The following is a 22542-nucleotide window of genomic DNA, read 5'->3' as shown; positions in this document are numbered from 1 at the left end:
TCACAGTGGTACAGCTCAGGCCATCCCTGAGGGTGACCAAGGAGCTCTGGAGATAGCAGCCTTCCTGCCACCTGTCTCCATGCCTCTACCCATTCTCTTATCATGGTACCAACTAGTCAGTGTAAGCATCCCACAGGACTGACACTCCCCACCCAAGGTCCTCACCTTTCCAGATCTTAGTTTGATGTTCATCAACTACACTCTGTCCTTTACAGTCTGTCTTGCCTTCTGGTCCCTCTGGTGCCACTGGGTGGGAATCATTGACTGGACCAGGCCCCTTCTGCCTCTCCGGCTCACAACCTTCCCACTTGCAGGCCTTTGTCTACCTGTGGCATCTGAGACTACTTGGCTGGCTTCACTGACAGCCAGTACCGCTCCAGCTGCACTGTTCTTCCTTTCCTGGGCCTGGTTGTCCCTCTTGGGCCTTGTCCTACTTCACTCCTATTGATGTGGTAAATACCGTGATCAAAGGGGGTCTGGGAAGGAGAGACTTCCTTCTTATTACAGCTTTCAGCCCATCCGAAGTGCAGGAACTCAAAGGTAGGAGAGAACTGGAGGCAGACACTGAAGCAGAGGCCATGGAGGAGTGCTGCTAACTGGCTTGCTCAGCCTGCTTTCCTATACAACCCAGGAGCACCTGCCCAGGGTTGGGACAATGGGCTGGGCCTTCCTACATCAATCAGTAATCAAAAACCGGCCCCACAGACTTGCCTCTAGGGCAGTCTGATGGAGACATTTTTCTCAGCTGAGGTTGTTCTTCCCAGATGACTAGCTTGTGTCAAGTTGACACCATAAAAGTCCAACCAAACAAGAACCCAACCAGGACAGGCTGCTGTCTCTGCTGTTGTGAGTGGGTCCTAATGCCAGTCTGAAGTCCTGTTCTGTCCCTCATCATTTTATCCTTCATGTCTGCTACCCAGGATGTCCCCAGCCCTCCTTGTTGCCCTGTCCTGTCACCGTGCATGTTGCATGCACACCTGGTCTTATTTGTCATATTTTGGTCTTGCTGATACCTACTCCACGGTGTGTCCAACACCAGGAGAACAAGAAGCCCATGCAGCTGGGTGCCCTGTCTCCAGTGTCTGGCCCAGGGCCACAGTGTGAGCAGCCCTGTGTGCTGAGTGACGGGCTGGTGGATCTTCACACTTGCTCTTTTCTTGGCTTTGAAGGGCCTGTTGGCACTGTGTTTCCAAGCCAGCTTGAGAATTCACACTCCAGAGTAAGAGGGGAGTCCTGCAGGCAGGTTCCAGCCACCTTGGGACCTGCCCATAGGTAGAGACCTTTCATCCTCCTGCCTCCCCCTGATGATGGCCTTCTGCTGCTCAGCAGTGACCCAGGAGAGCATGGACCTGTCGGTTGTCACAGGTGATGCTGTAAAGTGTCCAGGCCACTGCAGGAAGCCGGAGCCACATAGCTGATACACCTAGCAGAGTGTGCCAGTGCTCGAGGCCCTGGGGATGTGTGGCTCCTCCTCAGCTTACACAAGCTGCCATGCTAGCTTTCCTACTCTGTGCCTCACCCAGCAGCACCGGGTGAGATTAACTGTTAACTGTACCAGACAGGATGCCAGTCTCTAAACCTACTCTCCGGGCCTTCTGGCTCCTCAGCCTGCTGTACATCCCCTCCTGCCAAAGCTAGCTGTCTATAAAAGGGTGCATTCTGATGGTTTGCCCTCCCAGACCCTCTCTGTGTGACCAAGTTCAGATTCCTTGGCCTGGTCACCTTCTTGTCATGTGGGGTGAGGCAGGGCTGTGAGCTAGGCCTGTCAATCATCAGTGGTCCCTGAGACCTGATTCTTAGTTTGAACTGAAAGGACCAGCAGCTGATATTGGGGGTCAAGATATGGGGAGGGAGATAGAGTCAGAGCTGTTCTCCCCCCACCCCTTCCAGAAAAGGGTAAACTATGAAACCAAGTAGGGGCCAGAGGTGAAGGGAGGCAGGGAACAGGGGCCTAGTGCTGTAAAAACCCCAGGTTTTACATAAGCCAGCTGAAAATGGGTTTTTTTTTTTTTTCATTTTTTTTTCCATTTTTTATTAGGTATTTAACTCATTTACATTTCCAATGCTATACCAAAAGTCCCCCATATCCACCCACCCCCACTCCCCTGCCCACCCACTCCCCCTTTTTGGCCCTGGTATTCCCCTGTACTGGGGCATATAAAGTTTGCAAGTCCAATGGGCCTCTCTTTCCAGTGATGGCCGACTAGGCCATCTTTTGATATATATGCAGCTAGAGTCAAGAGCTCCGGGGTACTAACTTCTGGCGGAATCACCATGCCAGACCTAAAGCTTTACTACAGAGCAATTGTGATAAAAACTGCATGGTACTGGTATAGAGACAGACAAGTAGACCAATGGAATAGAATTGAAGATCCAGAAATGAACCCACACACCTATGGTCACTTGATCTTCGACAAGGGAGCTAAAACCATCCAGTGGAAGAAAGACAGCATTTTCAACAATTGGTGCTGGCACAACTGGTTGTTATCGTGTAGAAGAATGCGAATCGATCCATACTTATCTCCTTGTACTAAGGTCAAATCTAAGTGGATCAAGGAACTTCACATAAAACCAGAGACACTGAAACTTATAGAGGAGAAAGTGGGGAAAAGCCTTGAAGATATGGGCACAGGGGAAAAATTCCTGAAAATGGGTTTTTATCCCTACAAAGGCAGGCTCATTCATCAGAAACTGAACTTGCACTCTGATAAACACCTTTAGTTACAGCAGCCTCCTGCTCACTGTGCTAGTTACAGCAGCCTCCCGCTCACTGTGCTAGTTACAGCCAGCCCCCTGCTCACTGTGCTAGTTACAGCCAGCCCCCTGCTCACTGTGCTAGTTACAGCCAGCCCCCTGCTCACTGTGCTAGTTACAGCAGCCTCCTGCTCACTGTGCTAGTTACAGCCAGCCTCCTGCTCACTGTGCTAGTTACAGCAGCCTCCTGCTCACTGTGCTAGTTACAGCCAGCCTCCCGCTCACTGTGCTAGTTACAGCCAGCCTCCTGCTCACTGTGCTAGTTACAGCCAGCCCCCTGCTCACTGTGCTAGTTACAGCAGCCTCCTGCTCACTGTGCTAGTTACAGCCAGCCTCCTGCTCACTGTGCTAGTTACAGCAGCCTCCTGCTCACTGTGCTAGTTACAGCCAGCCCCCTGGTCACTGTGCTAGTTACAGCCAGCCTCCTGCTCACTGTGCTAGTTACAGCAGCCTCCTGCTCACTGTGCTAGTTACAGCCAGCCTCCTGCTCACTGTGCTAGTTACAGCCAGCCCCCTGCTCACTGTGCTAGTTACAGCCAGCCCCCTGGTCACTGTGCTAGTTACAGCCAGCCTCCTGCTCACTGTGCTAGTTACAGCAGCCTCCTGCTCACTGTGCTAGTTACAGCCAGCCTCCTGCTCACTGTGCTAGTTACAGCCAGCCTCCCGCTCACTGTGCTAGTTACAGCCAGCCCCCTGGTCACTGTGCTAGTTACAGCCAGCCTCCTGCTCACTGTGCTAGTTACAGCAGCCTCCTGCTCACTGTGCTAGTTACAGCCAGCCTCCTGCTCACTGTGCTAGTTACAGCCAGCCTCCCGCTCACTGTGCTAGTTACAGCCAGCCTCCTGCTCACTGTGCTAGTTACAGCCAGCCCCCTGCTCACTGTGCTAGTTACAGCAGCCTCCTGCTCACTGTGCTAGTTACAGCCAGCCTCCTGCTCACTGTGCTAGTTACAGCAGCCTCCTGCTCACTGTGCTAGTTACAGCCAGCCCCCTGGTCACTGTGCTAGTTACAGCCAGCCTCCTGCTCACTGTGCTAGTTACAGCAGCCTCCTGCTCACTGTGCTAGTTACAGCCAGCCTCCTGCTCACTGTGCTAGTTACAGCCAGCCCCCTGCTCACTGTGCTAGTTACAGCAGCCTCCCGCTCACTGTGCTAGTTACAGCCAGCCTCCCGCTCACTGTGCTAGTTACAGCCAGCCCCCTGCTCACTGTGCTAGTTACAGCCAGCCCCCTGCTCACTGTGCTAGTTACAGCCAGCCCCCTGCTCACTGTGCTAGTTACAGCAGCCTCCTGCTCACTGTGCTAGTTACAGCCAGCCTCCTGCTCACTGTGCTAGTTACAGCCAGCTTCCTGCTCACTGTGCTAGTTACAGCCAGCCCCCTGCTCACTGTGCTAGTTACAGCCAGCCTCCTGCTCACTGTGCTAGTTACAGCCAGCCTCCTGTTCACTGAGCTAGTTACAGCCAGCCTCCTTTTCACTGTGCAGGCCCCTAGGCCGTAAGACTCAGATCCTGCCTGGCTACCAGTTCATCAATGGTCCTGACAGACTGACCTCTGATTCTCTGAGCCAGCCTCTTGTGTGACATGTGGCTCGGCCTCCTTCAGCACTTCCCACAGAGTCCACAGATGTGGGTGTCTCCTTTCCAGGGTCCAGGCTTCTCTTCCTTTCCCAATGCCTCTTTTGTTGCCTGCCCCACCCACAGACAGCAGGGGAGTCTGGTTAAAGAAATGTTTCTTTTTGTTTGTTTTTTAATTAATAAAATATATTTTATTGTTATTGAAAATATTTAAGTTACATATGGGGCAAGTGGACCGGGCCACCAGACAGAAGAACTGGTAAGGTTGAGCAGGCTCAGACTGGGGAAATCTCAGAATTGAGAACAGCTGGAGTAGAGCCAGCTCCCTGCCAAACTACCTGATCTGGAACATGACACCCCACTGAGAGGACGGTGACAGTCAGTCTTGTAACATAAAAACCTGGAGTTCTCCATGGTAATGTGGTATCTAAGTGGGCCCCGAGTGTTCAGCCAATGAGCTTCCCTTCCTGGGCAGTCCTTCCCACAAGAGGTATTTACTCCTTGATTCACCCTGAGTAAGGTGTGTGCATGCACATCCGCCATCAACTAAAACAGTTTGAACGTAAGAACCATCTCTTCATCAAGGAGGCTTGGGGGCAGGGGCTTCCTTGTAAAAGGCCGCTCCTATATATTCTGGGAAGACCTCGCTCTTCTCTGTATTCCCCACATTCACAACAAAGTAGTTCCGCTGCCCTCCTCTTCCAGCCTGGTGCATAAGTGCCCCGAGGGGAAGTATGGAGCCAAGGACCTCTGTTTCCAACTCCTAGTAGTAAGCTGGCAGTGAGGCCTGGGTACACAGAAGACTGGGACCACAGCAGCTGTCCCAGACCCGGCTATATTCCACCCAAGAAAACCCCTATTACAGGTTGTGTTCTGTCTCTGAGCAGCTTGCCAGCTGCCCTTGGGCACCTAGCAGCAAGGGATACTCAGCCCAGCAGTTACAAAGGAAAAAAAGCACCCATAATCTGGATAGCTTAGGTACATGTAGCAGCTCTGCCCTACACACGCGGGCACACACAGCAGGTGGGCCACACGTGGGTACATAGCAGCTCTGTCACACAACAGACATTGGCTGGGGGCAGGGCTGCTGGAGTCTAGCGGCATGCAGGGCCCACACTGACACTTGGTTTACTGCCTTTGGGTAAGGTGTCTGCCCAGAGGTCCTTTCCAGTCTGGTCCTAGCTATGACCACCAGAAGCTGACAGAGAAGCTCAGGTCCAGGGAGCGCACATAATGCCAGTACTTAGCAGGTATAAAGAGGGTGTCTCCTGGGGACAGAATGCAGGACAGGAATGGGGCCTCAGTGAACTTGGGAAACTTCTCAAGGTCGGGGTTTTCCACATCAACCTGCAGAAAGCAACAGAAGTCATCTGTGGATCTGTAAAGGCAGAAGGCGCCATGTCACCCTGATTTCCCGTGAGCCTACCTGGCTGGTGTTATGAAGAATGTGCGTCTCGTGAGGGTACACTGCCTCAGACTCTTGCGGCGAATACAATCGGATGTACTTCCTTCCTAGCACCTGGGAGAGAAGGCCCATTAGCTTCAGGTGATGAGCTGTGGTGCCCACTGACTACAGGTCTGTGGACCTGTCTTCCAGGCCTTTCTGTGGTCTGTCTGCTATTGCCTTGCCCTATCACAAGCTCTGACGTTCTGAGAGTGCTCACCTTCAGGTACTTTAAAGATCAGTGTTCTATGTGTAGCTAAGCTCAGGCCAGCATTGAGTGTTGACCTGGTTTAATCTCAGGGGTTTCCTCTTCACCCTGGCTTTGAGGATTTATGGCACAGAGGTAAAGTGAATTGCCCAAGCTGACTAAGGTGACAGCTGGTGCTATGCCAGGCAGTGGACTGTCCAGACCTGGCTCTTAGCTGCTACTGAGCTGCACAGCAGGGCTGGTCCAGTGCTCTTCAAGAACGCCCTCATTTACTAAGTTTCTAGCGGTTGGGCCCATGACAAGGCTTTACAGCAGTGAGTGTGTGCTGATTCCCTTGTGACAAACCTGCCTGAGTCTCTGGAAACATCTGTCAGTGGCTGAGAGGCCTGTCCGTCAGCCCTTACCCATAGGTGCAAGCTGGCAGTAGGAATAGGGGAGGTTGGCAGGCACTAGAACGTGCTAGGCCTCCACCCAAGAGCTCTCCTATCTAGCCCAGCGAAATCCCACTTGGATGCAGCCTTGACCTGGGAGCAGCCCTATCCCAGGGTCACAGGACTGTTTTGTTTTTCTGTCTATATCCCTTCCACTCCCTTTCCTTCTCCCACTCCCTCCTTTTTGTGACTAGGAGTCATGTAGCCCAGGCTTGCCTTGAACTGGCTATGTGCTGAGGATGGCCTTGAACCACCCAAGTGCTACGATTTTGAGTATTTACCATCACAAGCTCCTCACTCAGCCCCTGTCTGGCAGCAGCTCCTACCTGGACCAGGAAGTTCTGCTGGGGGTCCTGATGCAGTGGGGAGATGGTGCCTTGTGGACCAAACCAGGCATTGATAGTGATCTCTTCCTCTTCTCCATTGCCCAGGCAACAGTAATCAGGGATGCTGATGTCCCGCTTCAACTCTGGGATCTGAGGGTAGCGGCAGAAAGCAGAGGCCAGGGCTAGGTATGCCAGCCAGGGCCCAGCTGACATCTGACTGCTTGAAAGCCAAATATACGCACTTCCAGACGCACTTTTTATTTAGTTTCTCTTTCTCATCCTCTGCCTTCAGCCTCCCAAGTGCAGATATAGCACACATGTGCCATCCTACCCAGCTCAGGTTCATAGTCAAATAAATACAAATCTTAAGATAGAAATAATAGAGATGAATTATAATCTGGCTTCATATTTGTTCCTACATCATATGGTTATTTTCTTTTTAGAAACCTGATACTGTTGCTTTGTACTTTTTTTTTTAAAGCATAATAGTGTCATTTACTAATGAACAATATTTTCTTTTGTTTTGAGATGGGCTTACTTTGTAGCTCTGGCTGGTCTGGATCTCACCAAGTAGATTAGGGTGGCTTTGAACTTACAGAACCCCATCTTCCTCTGCTGGCATTAAGGCATGAGTCACCACACCAGGCAAGAGTTAAGTCACCACCACCACCACCACCAAAAACCATGACAAAACAAACCCAGAAGACAAAACAAAAAACCTCACAGGTATTGAGCTAGTTGGTGCACACCTGCAATTTCAGCACCTGGAAAGCTGAGACGGGAGCGTGAAAAACATGGCGCAGGAGGTAAGCGTGGGTGTCACCATGGGATCTTATTTCAAAAACAAACAACCCCCCAAAGTCCAATGTACTGGATATTTATCAGATCTCTGGAGGATAATTTTCAAAAAGTTACTACCATTGAGGAAGTCACAACTGGTATATTTTAAATAAATTACTACAAAGACTGGCAAAGTAGGCTTTGTACTATACTTACTCTGAGAAGAAAGGAGTTTATTGAAGAGTGTTCAGAAGCCAGAAAAGCGAGCCTTAGGAGTATAGCTGAGTACATCTCCCAGCCACCAGGGGACTAAAGCAGGCACTCAGAAGCAAATTAGTGCTGTGGAAGGGTTTGGGTCTTACTAGCAAGTAGCAGAAATGGATAGTCCACAATCTCCAACCCCAGGCTCCTAGCATACCAATATTACTGTTTTGATTGAATGGGATCAAACCTTGCCCCTGGACACTGAGCATAACTCTGATTGGTTCCTGATGATGTCATCAGGAATTCTGAAGGGTGACTGGTTGGGTGGATATCAAAATCATTGGCCAAGGATTCAGAGACCCTCAGAAAACACATGCTCCAGAGATGTGACTATTGACAAGCCCAAGGCAGTGGCCAGAGGCTTCCAAGACACCACACTGGGAGAAAAGTCAGAGCAAGGTTCCTGGCAAGCACTAGTCAGTAGCCTAAGCTTCCTACAGACACAGAGGTCCTAGAACATAGCCTGTGTCCTGTCCCCAAGATACATGGCTACTCAAACTCCTCCGTGAGGTGCTCTGAACAGCAGATAAAAACGAGTGCTGAGGGAGCAGACAGCATGATCTACCTGAAATAGCCTTACACTATTCTGACTCACCCTAAAGATAATGGCAGCTTTGCCTTTTAGCCCTGGTCAAGGCTCCAGACGAGCAGGTAATGCCATCCCCAGGATGAGCCCTCTGCCACTGTTTCAGTGCCTTAACCAGACAGCTCAGAAGGATTCCTTATGCAGCTCAGCCTCTCAAGTGCTTCGATTCAAGGTGTGTGCACCACACCCAGGTACAGACCACTCAAAATGGAAAGGCAGTCTAGCTGCTGATGCAGAGTCTGTTTTCCCACAGTGATGGTCATACAGTCAGATGATGGGCTGGGTGGCAGTGGGCTAACACCAGAAGGGGCAGGCCTCGTAATCTGCTCTTAAGGGCCTACTCTGGGAGAGGAGGCAGCAGTAGCTGCTCCATTCAGAAAACGTGCATTTCTTTTCTTTTCTTTTCTTTTCTTTTCTTCTCTTCTCTTCTCTTCTCTTCTCTTCTCTTCTCTTTCTCCCTCCCTCCCTCTCTCTCTCCCTCTCTCTCTCTCCTTCCCTCCCTCCCTCCCTTCTTTCTTTCTTTCTTCCTTTCTTTCTTTCTTTCTTTCTTTCTTTCTTTCTTTCTTTCTTTCTTTCTTTCTTTCTTTCTTTCTTTCTTTCTTTCTTTCTTTCTTTCTTTTGGTTTTTTGAGACAGGGTTTCTCTGTATAGCCCTGGCTGTCCTGGAACTCACTTTGTAAACCAGGCTGGCCTCGAACTCAGAAATCCACCTGCCTCTGCCTCCCCGAGTGCTGGGATTAAAGGTGTGCACCACCACGCCCGGCTTGTGCATTTATTTCTTACCCTGCCAGGGATCTCCAGGGAGCCTTCTTGCTCATCAGGGGACTTACAGGACTCATCATTTCCAGATTGAATCTAGAGACCTGGCTGGCCTTCCAGGCCTCTACTGCCTGGCTCTCCCATTCTTGTGTATAACCTCCTGGCTGGTGATCCTCACACTTTCCTAAAGCTTTAGTGCTGGGCTGTTTCTTTTTTGTTTTGTTTTGATTTGTTTTTCGAGACAGGGTTTCTCTCTGTAGCCCTGGCTGTCCTAGAACTCACTCTGTGGATCAGGCTGGCCTCGAACTCAGAAATCCTCCTGCCTCTGCCTCCCAAGTGCTGGGATTAAAGGCGTGCGCCACCACTGCCCAGCTGGGGTGTTTCAAAATAAGAATATTATCCCACCCAATCCTACTCCAGCTCAGCCAAGCTGCACCTTTAGGTCATCCGGTTCCAAACTGGGCCCCCAGTCTCAGCATACTCAGTCTCTTAAGCTGGCAGTTCCATTTGCCTCACTGCTGCCTATGGTAATCAGGAAGACTCTTTGCTCCAAAGGGTAGCCCCAGGATAGCCATGTGTGCTTCCTGGGAGCGGAGGAGCAGGGCAGGAAATGTGGTCTCAGACTCACCTGGTCGAAGAGCTGGTGCTGAGCAAGGTACCCGACATCCTTTGCCTGACCCAGAGGAGGAAAGCAGAGGTGACCGTCGGTTAGTTTGTGTCAAGCATCTCTTGATGGCCCTGTTGCTTAGTTGGATGCTGAGTCCTGGCCCTGGCCTCACCCACCACTGTCCCGTGTGGTCCCTTCCCCAGCCTGGGGTCTGATGTCAGTGATCTCCCAGGCAGGACAGAGCTGAAGGGCAGGAGACTTAGGGCCCGGGATGCAGCTCTGCTCTGTCTGAGTGAGCCACCAGCCCCTGCAGTGTCTCCTTTAAGAAAACAGTGCAGGTGTAGCACATAGTCAAGCGCTGCTGCGTTTCCCTGGGAGCTGTGCCGCGATGCTGCGATGCTGAGATGCACTGCCTGCCCGTTAGACAGCCACTGTAGAGCTGTTAAGTAGTAACCTGCTCACACCTCGCTCAGGATGAACTTCTGGATGAACTCATCGACTGTCATGAGAGTCTGGGACCAGTCTTCATCTGTGTACCTTGAGCCCACTTCCACGGGGACGGTGCGGCAGCCAGCAATCTCCTGGATGTACTGCAGACTACGAGAAGGTCACCACAGTGTCAGCACGCATTGTCGCTACTGACATCTAGGAATGGTTTCTCGAGGAGGAGACTGTTGCCCTTACTCCCCTGACAGCATTCTCTCGATAGAAAGGCCAGGCTGTGTGCCTGAGACCATGCAGCTGAGGTGGCTTTGCATATGGCTCTGGAAGGCCGCCCTCGCCTGCCCAACCCTTAGGCTCGGCCTGTCACACAGACTGTCCTGACCACCTCTGCATCCACAATCCTGCTGACTCCTCACTTCCTGCTGTCACTGCTGAGACACCTTGGGACAAGTGGAAGGCAGTATAGGGGTGATGAGTGCAGGCTCTGAACTCTTACAGCCTGAGGTAAGTCAGGATCGCTGAGTGAGTTAACCTTCCTGAGTCCCCGCTCCCCATCTGTTAAAGGAGGTGATGCCAAACCTGCCCCCACTTGGAACATGACTGCTCTGCTGTGACTCCCACAGAATTCTTCCTCACTGGAGTCTCAGGGGCTACTTCTTCCACAAACTCACAACAGGCCAACCTGACTCAACCTACTCCCGTGAGCTACAGTTGTCTCACAGAGCGCCCAGGGTACTTTGACATGACCCCTGTGGATGCTGAAATGTCAGGGTTTTCCAGTCCTTACAGGATACATTGGTGTGGCCTCTCTGAATCCATCTCTTGGGTGAGTGCAGTCATGGCCTCAGGGCACAGGGAAGGAGAGCTGTGGGGTCTTTAAGGTCTTGCATGAACACCTAACGGCTCTCTGAGCTTGTTATTCAGGCACTTGCAAGGCTATGCTCAGGGTGAGTGTGTGTTGGTGACAGCTGAGACTCCTGTACACACTCAGGATGGCCCATTAAACATTAATTTAAAAAAATATTATTCCATGGACAGGGTGGTTGATGTGCCACTGTGTCATATGTGGAGGTCAGAAGACAGCTCTGTGGTTCTCTCCTTCTACCTGTGTGGGTCCTGGGGTTTGAACTCAGGCCACCAGGCTTTTGCAGCCATCTTGCCAGCCCCAGGGTACCCCATTTTAAAGTCTTCATTAATCCTCTGTAATCAATCAAGGGATTCTGAAGGTTGGTCTGGGGCAGTGACTTACAAGTGGCCAAGAGAGACCTTTGCGGAGTCCTGGGGACACTCACTGGGAAGGGCCTCGGTTCCCCACAGTAGCTACTCACCTCCACTTCTTCATGCACGGCCAGTGGTCGGCCACACCTTCCAAGATCACAGGCCTCCCAGGAACTAGAAAATGCTGCTTGAAGTACTGCAGAGGTGGGCAGCGGAGCCTGGGTACCATCCGCTCTAACATGACATCAGGAGCTGGGCTGGCGTCACACTTTGCCTTCTGTTCAGAATCCAAACAAAGCAAGATGGCAACTGTGTCAGGAATCTGCGTTAGTGGCAGGATGTCTGGGCAGTGTTAACAGCAGAGGGCAGTTATTTGTGTGCGCATGTGTGTGGCAGAGGATAACCTTGGCTGTTACTTCCGTATCATGCACATCCATCCACCTTACTGAGACGGGGTTTTCTCCCAGGCCTGGGGCTCACTGACTGCAGCAAGGCTGGCTGACTAGCAAGGCCCTGGGATCCACCTGAGTCTACTTGCCTGGCTATGGGATGACAAGAACATGCCATCATGACAAGTTTTTACATGGTCCCAGGGATCAGACTCCAGTGCTCCAGAGCCATCTCCTCAGTCCCGAGCTTTGTTTTGTTTTTGAGACAGGGTCTCAACATGTCCAGCAGGCCTAGCAGGCCTCAAACTCACAGACATCATCTGCCTCTGTCTCCGGAGTGCAAAGGGTGAGGGTGTTCACCACTACATGGAGCTATGTTTTGTGTTTTTGAGACATGGTCTCAGTAGGAAAGCCTGGAATGACCATGAACCCAGAATCCCCCTGCCTCAAATTCCAGAGTACCCACCACACCCACACCCATCAGTAGATGACATTTCTACACTGATTGCTTTCATGAACTCAAGGTCCCCTTTTCCTTAGCCATCTCACAATTTTAGAGCACTGCAGGTGACAGCAGTCCTGAAGCACCGTGTCCTAGGCAGTTTCCACACGGCCACTCAGTCCTTGCACTGTCACACAAATGGCTGCACTGCACTTCCCTTATCCAGTTCCCTTGGGTAAGCTGAGCAGGCAGGTCCCTTACCATGCCTGAGCCTCCATTTCGTCTGTGAACTGGCGGTGACAACAGCACCCATATGTGGTACCCAGGAACTCTGGCTGGCCTCTACTGTCCCTGCTTCCTTTACACTGTCTCCACTCAACATAGGCCTTGTACATACAGCCCTCCCAGAAGCCTCCGCCTCTCCTTTAGCAACAGAGAATTCTTCTCCAGCCTCCTAGGAGCATAAGCTGTGGGGTGGAAGTGGGGATTCTTGGTACACATGCTCAGCCAGTTCATTCAGGGCACTGCAGATGCCCAGTGAAGTTGTTAAATCAATTCCCTCTCCCAGTGGGTACCGCGGGACAGAGAAGGGCCCTGTCAGATCAGATAGGGTGTAGCATGGGAACTGAGCTCAGGCAGGCTGCCAGAACAGCCTGTGCTCTCATCTTTGGCTATGCATCCTGCCCCCTACTCCAATGAGGACCACTTTGGGCAGGAGTCCACTGTTATGTCCCCTTGGGATACACTGATGGGAAGATGGAGGTCTGTACCCTTAGATCGAAGGGGACATGCGTGTCTCTTGAACTGTAGACTATCCTGTTCTCTAAAGAGTGAAGCAGCACACTACCCTGCAGCCACACAGATCTTCCTGGCACCAAGCATCACATTAGCAATAGCTGCTGGCAGTCTCCAAGGCATTCTGCTTCTCTCTTGTAACTTATTGTTGTTATATTTATTCACTTTGTAACCCCAGATGAAATCTCACTACAGACCTGGCTGGCCTCAAACTCCCCATCCTGTGCCTCTGCCTCCAAGTGCTGGGATTACAGATGTGTGTGCCATCATGCCTAGCTTCTCTTTATTTGGTGAAGCTGAGGCCAGGCACATTTCATTAATGGCTCTATGCCGTCAGGAGAGATTGGCTATCCAGGCTTCATTTCCCTGCTGACCCCTCCAACTCCGCCTTTCTTCCTGGCTTGTGGATCTCTTCCCACTGTGGTCACACTTATGTGGTAATGACATCCATCTTAGTTGTAGGTCACACTCAACAGGACATTCTAAAACTGCAAAAAAGCACTGAAAATACATGCAAAACAGTCCAGAATTCCATGGCTGGCATCTGACACAGCCCCAGCCCTTCCTCTCTGAAGCTCAGGACCTTTCTGACAATCTACAGATGAGGACACTGAGGCCCAAGGAGATGGTGTCTGGCTCACCCAGTGGAAGCTGGGTGAGGACTGTGCATCAGCAGCCTTTGCTCTGGGACATTTAAATACCACAGCCAACGTCCATGAGGACTGGAGGGGCAGGACACACTGCCCCCTGAACCTCAGTCAGCTGAGGTAGCTGGTGGTGAGAAGGCATGCTGGATTTCCTTCAGAGCTGCCTCCTTAGATGAAGGAAGCTGCCACCCCCCTGACCCCCACCCCTAGAAAGGGCACTCCCTTTGCAGCTGCTAATTCCCCAAATCTACAAGATGCTCTTTTCACCAGAGAGGCTGCCTGTGCGGGACGACCCTGGGTGAGGACTGGATTCTTCTAGAAGATGGGTTGGGCTGCTGGGTGGTTCAGCTTTCAGTGGTGACCCACCTTGGTGGCAGGCTGATCCTGGTGGGGGCCGCGGGCAGGCTGCTTTCCTGGGAGCTGGTGTGTCTGGAGGACTGCGACAACTTTGAGAAGAATGTCCTCGAGGATGGCTGCCCCCATCAACAGGCCCATGTCACACACCCGCAGTGCTTCCACCACAGTAGTGGCCTTCTGTGGTGCCTGGCACAGGCACAGGGCCTTCAGGAGGCAGCCGAAGGAATATACCCGGCGCCACTCCTTGTCTACATCTCTCCAGGGACCAGTGTTGAGCTTTTCCCAGGAGTAGTCTAGGACGGCCTCACTGGCCTGCAGGCACCCCTGCCAATGGCCCGCGTAGAATAGACCCACAGCCTGCCGCAAAAGCGCAGCCACGCTCCTGTCCACCTTCTCACCGAGGTCCAGCTTCAGCTCCTCCTCTTTGTCAGGCAGGAGCGTCCTGAGCTCCTTCCAGAGGGTGCTGGACCCCACCAGGGGCTCTGTGGTGTCCTCTGACATGATCAGCACCTGAGAGGAACAAGACAGGAATCACACAGAATCACACACACACACACACACACACACACACACACACACACACACACACCTGTACTTCACACCAGTGTGTTTCAACAAGGTCTTTGCTCCTGGCTGCCTCGCTGGTACAGGCCCTTCCTTTGGGGTCACTACTTTGTTTTCAGGGCCTTGTACAATGCCCGGCACTAAGTGGACTCTGGATAGATATCTTTTCAGAGAGATGTGTGCTGATCTCATCCGCAACGACTCCAACATGGCTCCTCTGCCTGGCAAACTCCTATTCAACCTTTCAGGCCCATCCTGAATGATCTATGTGAAGTCAGGGTTTGTGTGTCCACAGACAGCCCTTGGGCTCTTCTTATAGCACTTGTCACAAAATACATCTACAAGCACATGTGCGTGATCTGCCTCTCCAAGGCTGGGTTATGCCATTCCATGTTGGTTTCCCTAGAGCCTAAAGCTACAGGTGCAGAAGGAAGTGCTCTGTTTTAGTGTCCCCAAAGGCCGCTGTGTCGAAGGCTGTCTCCAGCCTATCCCAGTACTTGGGGAAGGTGTAGCCTTATAAGAGTTGGAGCCTAGGGGAAGAAACTAAGGTCATGGAGCTGTGGCCTCACAGTTAGACAAGTTATGACCCCAGCCTTGTGTTTCTTAGTCACCGTAAGGTAGAGAGGAATCCTCTGGCTTGTGCTCCCACAGTGATGTACCGAGCTGTCACAGGTCCAGAGCAACAGGGCCATGCCACCTGCTGATATTCTAAAATCATGAGCCACCCACTCTTCCTTCCTTTCATCCTTCCTTCTTTCCTTGGTGTCTTGGCCTGAGTGTCGTGTGTGGACAATGTCGCTATACTAACACTAACAGATCTGCAGCTTGCAGACCACCATGGCTTCCTGCCCTGCTCTATGTTCTCAGCTCTATCCTGACAGCTGTGGCATTTGCTATGTTGGGTGTGATTTATCCCTAGAGGTTCACAGGCTGGGAGTTTGGGCCTCAGGAGGGGCATTCAAGAGATGGGGCCAGGGAGGTGATTAGGTCATTAAAGGCACTGCTATGGGAGGGGTTAATGCCTGCCTTACAAGAGTGGGCTAGTTCCTACAAGGCTGCTTGTTATAAAGTGAGGTTCACCCTCATGTTGGGTCCTTGCATGTGTCTGTGCTCCCCCCGCCTCCCACACTTCTCTACCATGTGGTGACACAGCTGGGTAGCCCTCACTGGATGTCTGTACCAAGCTGTTGGGACTCTGCAGCCATCAGAATTGTGAGCCAAGGAATGCCCTTTCTTTATTTATCCTCCAGTATGTGTCAGATAGTCTTACAGCAACACCTCCTGACACATCCTCTGTGAGACACATCCTCTGACTGCTGTGCTGTTGAGTGATGGGACCATCCTGTTTTGGGCAGGGAATGCAGATGGCCAAATATGAAACACTTGGCTTTGTTGGCCACACAGTCTCAGTTGCACCACTCTGCCAGTCATGCATCAGAATAAACAAATAGGGGTGTCTGTGTTCCATTAAAGCTTTATTTATAAAACAGAGTGGGTACCAGATGTAGCCTGCCATCTCCTGTTCTGTGTTCTGGAGTTTTACCCCTGGGTTTCATCCCTGGCTTGGGGTAAAAGAAAAGAATAAAAAGGAAAAAAATACCCTTTATATATTTTTCTTTGACTCAGGGTATCTCTGTGCATTCCCAGCCATCCTGATATTCACTGTGTAGACCAGGCTGGCCTCAAACTCAGAGATCTGGTAGCCTCTGCCTCACGGGTACTGGTATCAAAAGTGTGTGTCACCACCAGCAGGCAGAAAAGACAGCCTTTACCTTTTCCTGGCCCAGTCATACAAGCTTGCCATGTACTGGGACAGGAGCAAGTGCTACAGAGATGAATGCAGTGACTAATGTCTGGCCATAGACACCTCCCACAGGTCCCCTAAAGGTGGAAGTGGGGGGCTCTCAGGCTCCAGGGAATTAAAGTTCCAGGTGGCAGGAAGCTGCCACATGGAAAGGGGAATTGTGGGAAGGCCACTGAGCCTGGAAGAGCCACATGGGAATGGCCTGAGCCAAAAATTAAGCACACTTAGCCAGTTAGCAGACTATAGCTGGTGCTTCTTACAGCAGTTAGTCTGTGCGGCCGGACAGATGACAGCCCCTACAGGTGGCCATATCCCAACTTTGAATGGTAAGTATGTCGCCTAGTGTGACTGAGAATGGGAGCTAAGATGGAAGATTATCCTGGATTATCAAGGTAGGCTCAGGATCACGTTGAAAGGATTGCTTTGGACTAACATCAGATTTGGAAGGACTTGTGACTTCAGAAGAATGGTCACAGAAAGGCAGAGTGGCTGGCTTTGATGACTAGAAGCTGAGAGAATTCAGGGCAACTTACAGGAGCTGAGAAAAATCAAAGAAATAGATTCTTTCCTGGGGCCTTTGTTGATCCCTCCATTTCAGCCCAGCAAGACTGGTCAGATCCCAGCCCACAGATCTGTGAGTTGGCAAGCCTGCAGTTTACAGCCACCATGCTCATGATAAAATAAGATACACAAAATAAAAAGAAAGCAGTGGTAGTAGGAAGTGACAGGACTCTGCTTCTGTAGTCAGGCCACATGAGCCTGGGGCTAGCACCATTACTGACTCTCTACTAACCAGTCAGCTAGTAAGTGTTAGCTCATGCTACCGTGTCGGAAAGGCTACATGGCAATATAGATAAAGAGAGCCTGTAGCTAACAGAGAGCAAAGAGTCGAGGTTCCATGTCTGTAAGCTGCCCACACCCACATGGAGTACTGCTGCCAACAGAACCTGGCACAGGGGCGTAGGTCTGTTAAAGCAGCCACTTCACCTCTTCTTCCCCTGTGCAGCTGAGTCTTTGTGTGAGAGCTCAGCCCAGACCATAGCCGTGTAAGGGATCTGAACACAGAGGACCTGGCTAACCATGCACATATACACCGTGCTCAGAAAACCAGGTCCTGAAGGACTCTGGCCACCTTGGGCGTGGTGAGCATGGCTCTGACAGAGCTTGCTTGCTCTTCTTTCCAATTCCATCTACCTTGCTAAAAATTGTCACATCACGTTACATTCCTAAAGCTAGCCACCAGAAGCTAGCTACTCCATTTTTTGGCCACTTCCTCCTCCCGAGGCTGACTACCAAAATCCAGCTTCCAAAGTACTGAAGTCTGGCAATCAAAAGACCCCTTTGGCTCACCTAATTAATACCCCAATCAAAATATACCACCACATGCTAGCCCATTCTAACACAGGCCTCCCCTTTTCTCTTGTTAAAAATTACACCTGCAAGGTCGTTTGCTGCTGTTTTTCTGCCTGAGTCAGAAAGTGGCCACTAAAGCTTTTCTTTCTTGCTTAATAAAGGATCTCTCTGTGAAAACAAGTATTTGGGTATGGTTTGTGCCTAATGCTAACCCAAAATTCTTTTATTGATACTTCATAATTGTAACTTTCTGTTATTATAAATAATAATGTAAATATTTGGTATGTGACATCTGTAAAAGGACCATTTGATCCCCAAAGGGGTCATGACTCACAGGTTGAGAACTGTTGCTCTAGAGGAAAAGAACTGATAAAATAATTTGTGTGTGTGTATGTATACTAGAGAAGGGGGAAGGGAGGAAGAGAGAGGGAAAGGGAGAGATTGATTGATTGATTAAAGTATGTTACAGGCTGTGGTCCAGCTAGTCCAACAATGGCTGTCTACCAACAGAAAGTCTAAGAATCCAGTAGTTGTTCAGTATACTAGGCTGGATGTCTCAGCTGGTCTCCAGTATATGGCCAAATCCTGAACAAATAAACTCTAATGCCAGTGAAGGAGTGAACTTGCCATCAAGAGTGAGGACAAGCAGGCAAAGAGCCAGTTTCCTGCTTCCACGTCCTTTATATAGGCTGCTAACCAGAAGGTGTGGCCCAGATTAAAGGCCTGTCTTCCAAGATGCTCTGTCCTGCCTGAGACCTAGAATTCCAGCAAGAGGGACTGCAGGCCCACATGGAGTTCTCTACAGCCGCAACAAGTTCCTCATCCTTAAGTGAAGCACCCCGCCTCTAGGAAGGGGTCCAACCCGCCTTTTCTCTTACAGGTACTCCTTTCCCCACAGGAGAGTGTCTGTCCTCCACTGTTTGAAATAAAGTCCCATCTATTGATATCAGATTCTGTCTCTTCCTGCCGTTTGTCTCTTTATATTGCCCCAGAAACCCAACATTTATTATTATTATTATTTTAATATTTGTTTGTTTGTTTGTTTATTTAGGTTTTTCGAGACAGGGTTTCTCTGTGTAGCCCTGGCTGTCCTGGAACTCACTCTGTAGACCAGGCTGGCCTTGAACTCAGAAATCCGCCTGCCTCTGCCTCCTGAGTGCTGGGATTAAAGGCGTGTGCCACCACGCCCAGCTGAAACCCAACATTTATAAGCTGCTACTTCCAATGGCCTTGAAGAGAATGACCTCCAGTTGTAGACTGCATGAAAGAGCCTTCTGGGAGAGTGCCTCACACTGGCTATTAGTAAATCGTCTTCTCTCAGCCACATGAGCTAGCTGTAGTAATTATAAGCAATTTAAATTACAGTTAATTGCTGAGGGCCAAGTTTTGGTGGGGCAATATTATATAAACATCTCATATTCTAAATGACTGGAATTTTGACCTCACAGCCAAAGTTAATAATACACCCTGTATTAAGGCTGTCATGCTACTGTGTACTCAAGCTGTTTAACCTGCCTTTAAGAGAAGACTATATTAATCAACTTTACTTGTATAGGGTTTCCCGTGAATTCAACTTTTACAACCTAGGCTAATGCAGAGCTATCATATTAAGTCATGTACTCCTTCATGCCTCTGAATCGGATGATGCCACTGAATCATTTGCTGAAAGTTCAAAGTAACCTCCTCCAATCTACCGTAAGAGCTGAAAGCAGCATTTGTGGATACGGGTTGAAACACAGTGACTGTTACTGTCTAGGTCAATGGGAGCCGGTGTCCATTAAAGATGCCTATAAAGTATCCTATTCCTTGCCCTTGTGATGCTTTCTGTACTGTTCAAGAAATACAGAGTGAAGCCCTTTGTGAGGGATGGATAGTCACACAACACACCCAGAGACAGAGGCAGTCACATACAAGACAGACAGGCACGCATAGAACAGTCAGACACAGGGCTAAAACAATTCAATAGACGGCCTTCAGGACGGCACTGATCCAGACTAGTGCAACAGACAGACAGAGGACAAGACACAGGGAGCATGACAGAGAACTCAGATCTGGACTCACTCTTGGTTAAGTGACTGGAAGGGGAAGTTCTTTTCCTTCCTTGACACTGACATATTTTTGGTAACTCAGGTGTAATAGCTGTGGTGGTTTGAAAATGCTTGGCCCAGGGAGTGGCACTATTAGGAGGTGTGGCCTTGTTGGAGAAAGTGTGTCACTGTGGGGGTGGGTTTTGAGACCTTCCTCCCAGCCATGTGGGAGACAGTTTGTTCCTGGCTTCCTTTCGATGAAGATGTAGAACTCTTGTCTCCTCCAGCACCATGTATGTCTGTATTCGACCATGCTTCCGGCCATGATGATAATGGACTGAACCTCTGAACCTGTAAACCAGCCCCAAGTAAAACCAGCCCCAAGTGCTGTCCTTTATAAAAGTTGCCTTGGTCATGGTCTCTTCACAGCAATGGAAACCCTAACTAAGACAGTAGCTAACAGGTACAATCCATGCGCCAGGTGAAGGCACATTTTGCCTTGGCTTTACAGCCAATGTGTCAAGGTTTCTTTATAAGAGCTCCAGGATTCAGCAGTTGTCCACTGTAGGATCCTAGGCTCCATGAATGTTTCCAGAGGAGCTGGTCTGATGTGGGCCCAAAGCAACAGTCTTCACACAACCAGAAGCTTGAACAGGCCTTCCAGTGTATACTGCCTGGACTGCCTTTCTCTATGGCCTCAAGCCCAGGTTTCAAGTCAACCCCCCAGTGCTCCCACACAACCCGGTCTGACACAGATAGGACCAGACTAAGTGGCCCTGTAACCTGGCTATAAGTATGGCCTGGCTTCCTATACCCTCTCCCCGAATTGCCTCTTAGAAAAGGCAGTATTAACCAAAAGGCCTGCCACAGAAGGGAGCAACTGTTGGTTTATAAACCAGTCTTTAACAGTGTACCCACACTAGCCTCTAAATTGGCTTCCCAGAGTACCATATAAAAGTTTATTGTGAGATGTATAAATAGGCTTCCAATAGTCAGGTATAGATGGCCTAACTGTGGAATTCACCACCTAAACCAGGAGACTATAAATTTAAGAGCCTAGACAAACAAAACCGGGGGTTATTGTTGGTAAAATGACACCCACAATCACCCAAACACAGGCCACATGTACCAGCCTCAATGGCCTCATATGTTCCAGTATAAGTTTCTCTCCCACAGTGCAACAGTTAATAGGCCTTAAAGACATCTTGCCGGCCATTGCTTTGCTTTTGAAGTTGGTAGGGGCTGTGTCTTTGCTTGCAAGGTGGCCTTCTGGTATTCTACATTCACGTGTCAGGCAAAAGGCACTGCTTTCAAGTAATGGCCAGGTGCGGGTTGCACAAAACGTTTCTCTGTAGCCTTAATTCTAAAAGGTCTTTAAATAAAGGCCCATTTGTTGGTGTACAAAACGACGCTTTTTGCGAAAGGATGTCACCCAAAGGGTGCAGGATCTAATCTGTGTGGTTCTATCTGGGCTTCCTAAGTGAACTAAGCTGCTCACACCAAAACCAAAGGAGCCAAAAACGGGGCCGAACGGAATCAAGCCTCGCTTCCTAAGTGCACTTTTTGGGGATGCATTACAGAAACCGGTTTTGGTTGCTAAGCGGGATGCTGGATGCCTTAGCATGAACAACAGTCTAGGGAAAGCACGTGCAGTCCTTCTCTCAAAGTACCCGGCTGCTCACGCCCTTCTGGACAGTCTGGATTGGAGGGCTGGCTAAGTGGCCTAAGAGAAGACGCCCCGACTCCCAGGAAGTCTTTGGTTGTTGCTGTGGACCTCTGTCCGCTTACGGGGGACAGGCGGACTTGGGCGAACGGGTTCGAGGATGGAGATTGGAAACAGGTAGCAGTGGCCGCAGCCATGCCTTCCGGACAGACGGCGCAGGCGTGGTTATGTGGGCCGGTCTCGCCACTAAACCTATCCTCACACTTGAACCACTAACCGAAGCCTAAAAGGGAAGGGCACGACAGTTGCACGCATGCGCTATTTGACATCCCTAGCAGCTCCTTCAACTGTTTGTGGGGAGCAGATAGCTACTACGCACGCGGCTTTTCAAGCAGCTCCCAGGCCTCCCAAGGCGCCTGCGTGAAACCGTCCCGGCTCGCCCGCGCCGGGCTTTAGCATGGCGCCTGCGCAATCCGTCCTTCACGGCCAGGCTGCAAGTCTAAGCAACTGCAGCTGCCTGGAGCTCCAACTAACCTCTCTGGCGCTTGGACTTGTTTGTGTCTCTCGTTGCTGGCGACGACTGGTTCCGTCCGGGCGAAGATTCTTCGGCTGGCTTTATCACCGACTACACCGAGAGCATCGATCACTTCTGACTCGGCTGATCGCGACGGGTGCCTAGAGGAACGCGGAGCAATCGATGCCAGGCCCCGCCCTCCTCCGGTTCAAAGACTTGGGAGGCTTGAGCTTTCTTTTCCGGGTCATACCTTGCAGAGCAGTTTGTCACTTGCGACTACCCAATCCTTCCAACTCAGATAATGAGTTCTCCCTATTTTACAGAGTAGGAAGCCGAGGTGGAAGAAAAATAGCCACATGATTTTAGAAGTCACGTATATAATTTGAGCCCACAAGTACTGCTTGCAGGACTGGTTTCCGTGAGTTGGCCTATGGTTTCTTTGCAGAGACAGACTATGTGGAGTGGTGTGGCAGTCAGTTCGAGTTTTGAGTTTCGAGCATTCTCTCCCGGTTGACTCCAGAGGTGCCTGGAGCAGCAGCAGCAAACGATTCCCTGCAGCGATCTGCTAGCCTTGGATTTGGAGTGTGACTTCTA

The 22542-nt window shown here is 50.5% G+C and overlaps 1 protein-coding gene across 2 annotated transcripts; it reads right to left on the bottom strand.

Moving 5' to 3' along the window:
- Positions 1-3109: 3109 nt before the first annotated feature.
- Kdm8 (lysine (K)-specific demethylase 8) lies at positions 3110-22141 on the bottom strand. 2 transcript variants are annotated; one of them, NM_029842.5, is made up of 8 exons: positions 21969-22141; positions 14033-14533; positions 11504-11670; positions 10196-10328; positions 9753-9797; positions 6737-6886; positions 5754-5846; positions 4492-5674 (listed from the first exon to the last, which is right to left on the bottom strand). In NM_029842.5, exons 2-8 carry the CDS (start codon positions 14522-14524, stop codon positions 5510-5512), a joined length of 1245 nt encoding a protein of 414 aa, NP_084118.1. In that variant the 5' UTR covers positions 14525-14533; positions 21969-22141; the 3' UTR covers positions 4492-5509. The 2 variants fall into 2 exon arrangements, with proteins under 2 accessions (XP_017167873.1, NP_084118.1); XM_017312384.2 differs by lacking the exon at positions 14033-14533 and having other exon boundaries at positions 3110-5674; positions 21969-22136.
- Between the last annotated feature and the right edge of the window lie 401 nt (positions 22142-22542).

The sequence above is a fragment of the Mus musculus genome, chromosome 7 (assembly GCF_000001635.26).
Source record: "Mus musculus strain C57BL/6J chromosome 7, GRCm38.p6 C57BL/6J".
In the NCBI taxonomy this organism is placed as follows: Eukaryota; Metazoa; Chordata; class Mammalia; order Rodentia; family Muridae; genus Mus; species Mus musculus.
The sequence above is the reverse complement of the archived record's forward strand: the minus strand, read 5'-3'. Positions and strand labels throughout refer to the sequence as shown.

What these genes read in the sequence shown, in the direction of transcription:
- Kdm8 (NM_029842.5), bottom strand. Translation starts at nt 14,524, where the DNA reads ATGTCAGAGGACACCACAGAGCCCCTGGTGGGGTCCAGCACCCTCTGG. An exon ending in CCGTGCATGAAGAAGTGGAG is followed by an intron (nt 10,329 to 11,503) that starts GTGAGTAGCTAC and finishes ACCTTCTCGTAG; the next exon opens with TCTGCAGTACATCCAGGAGA. An exon ending in TTCTTCATAACACCAGCCAG is followed by an intron (nt 5,675 to 5,753) that starts GTAGGCTCACGG and finishes TGCTTTCTGCAG; the next exon opens with GTTGATGTGGAAAACCCCGA.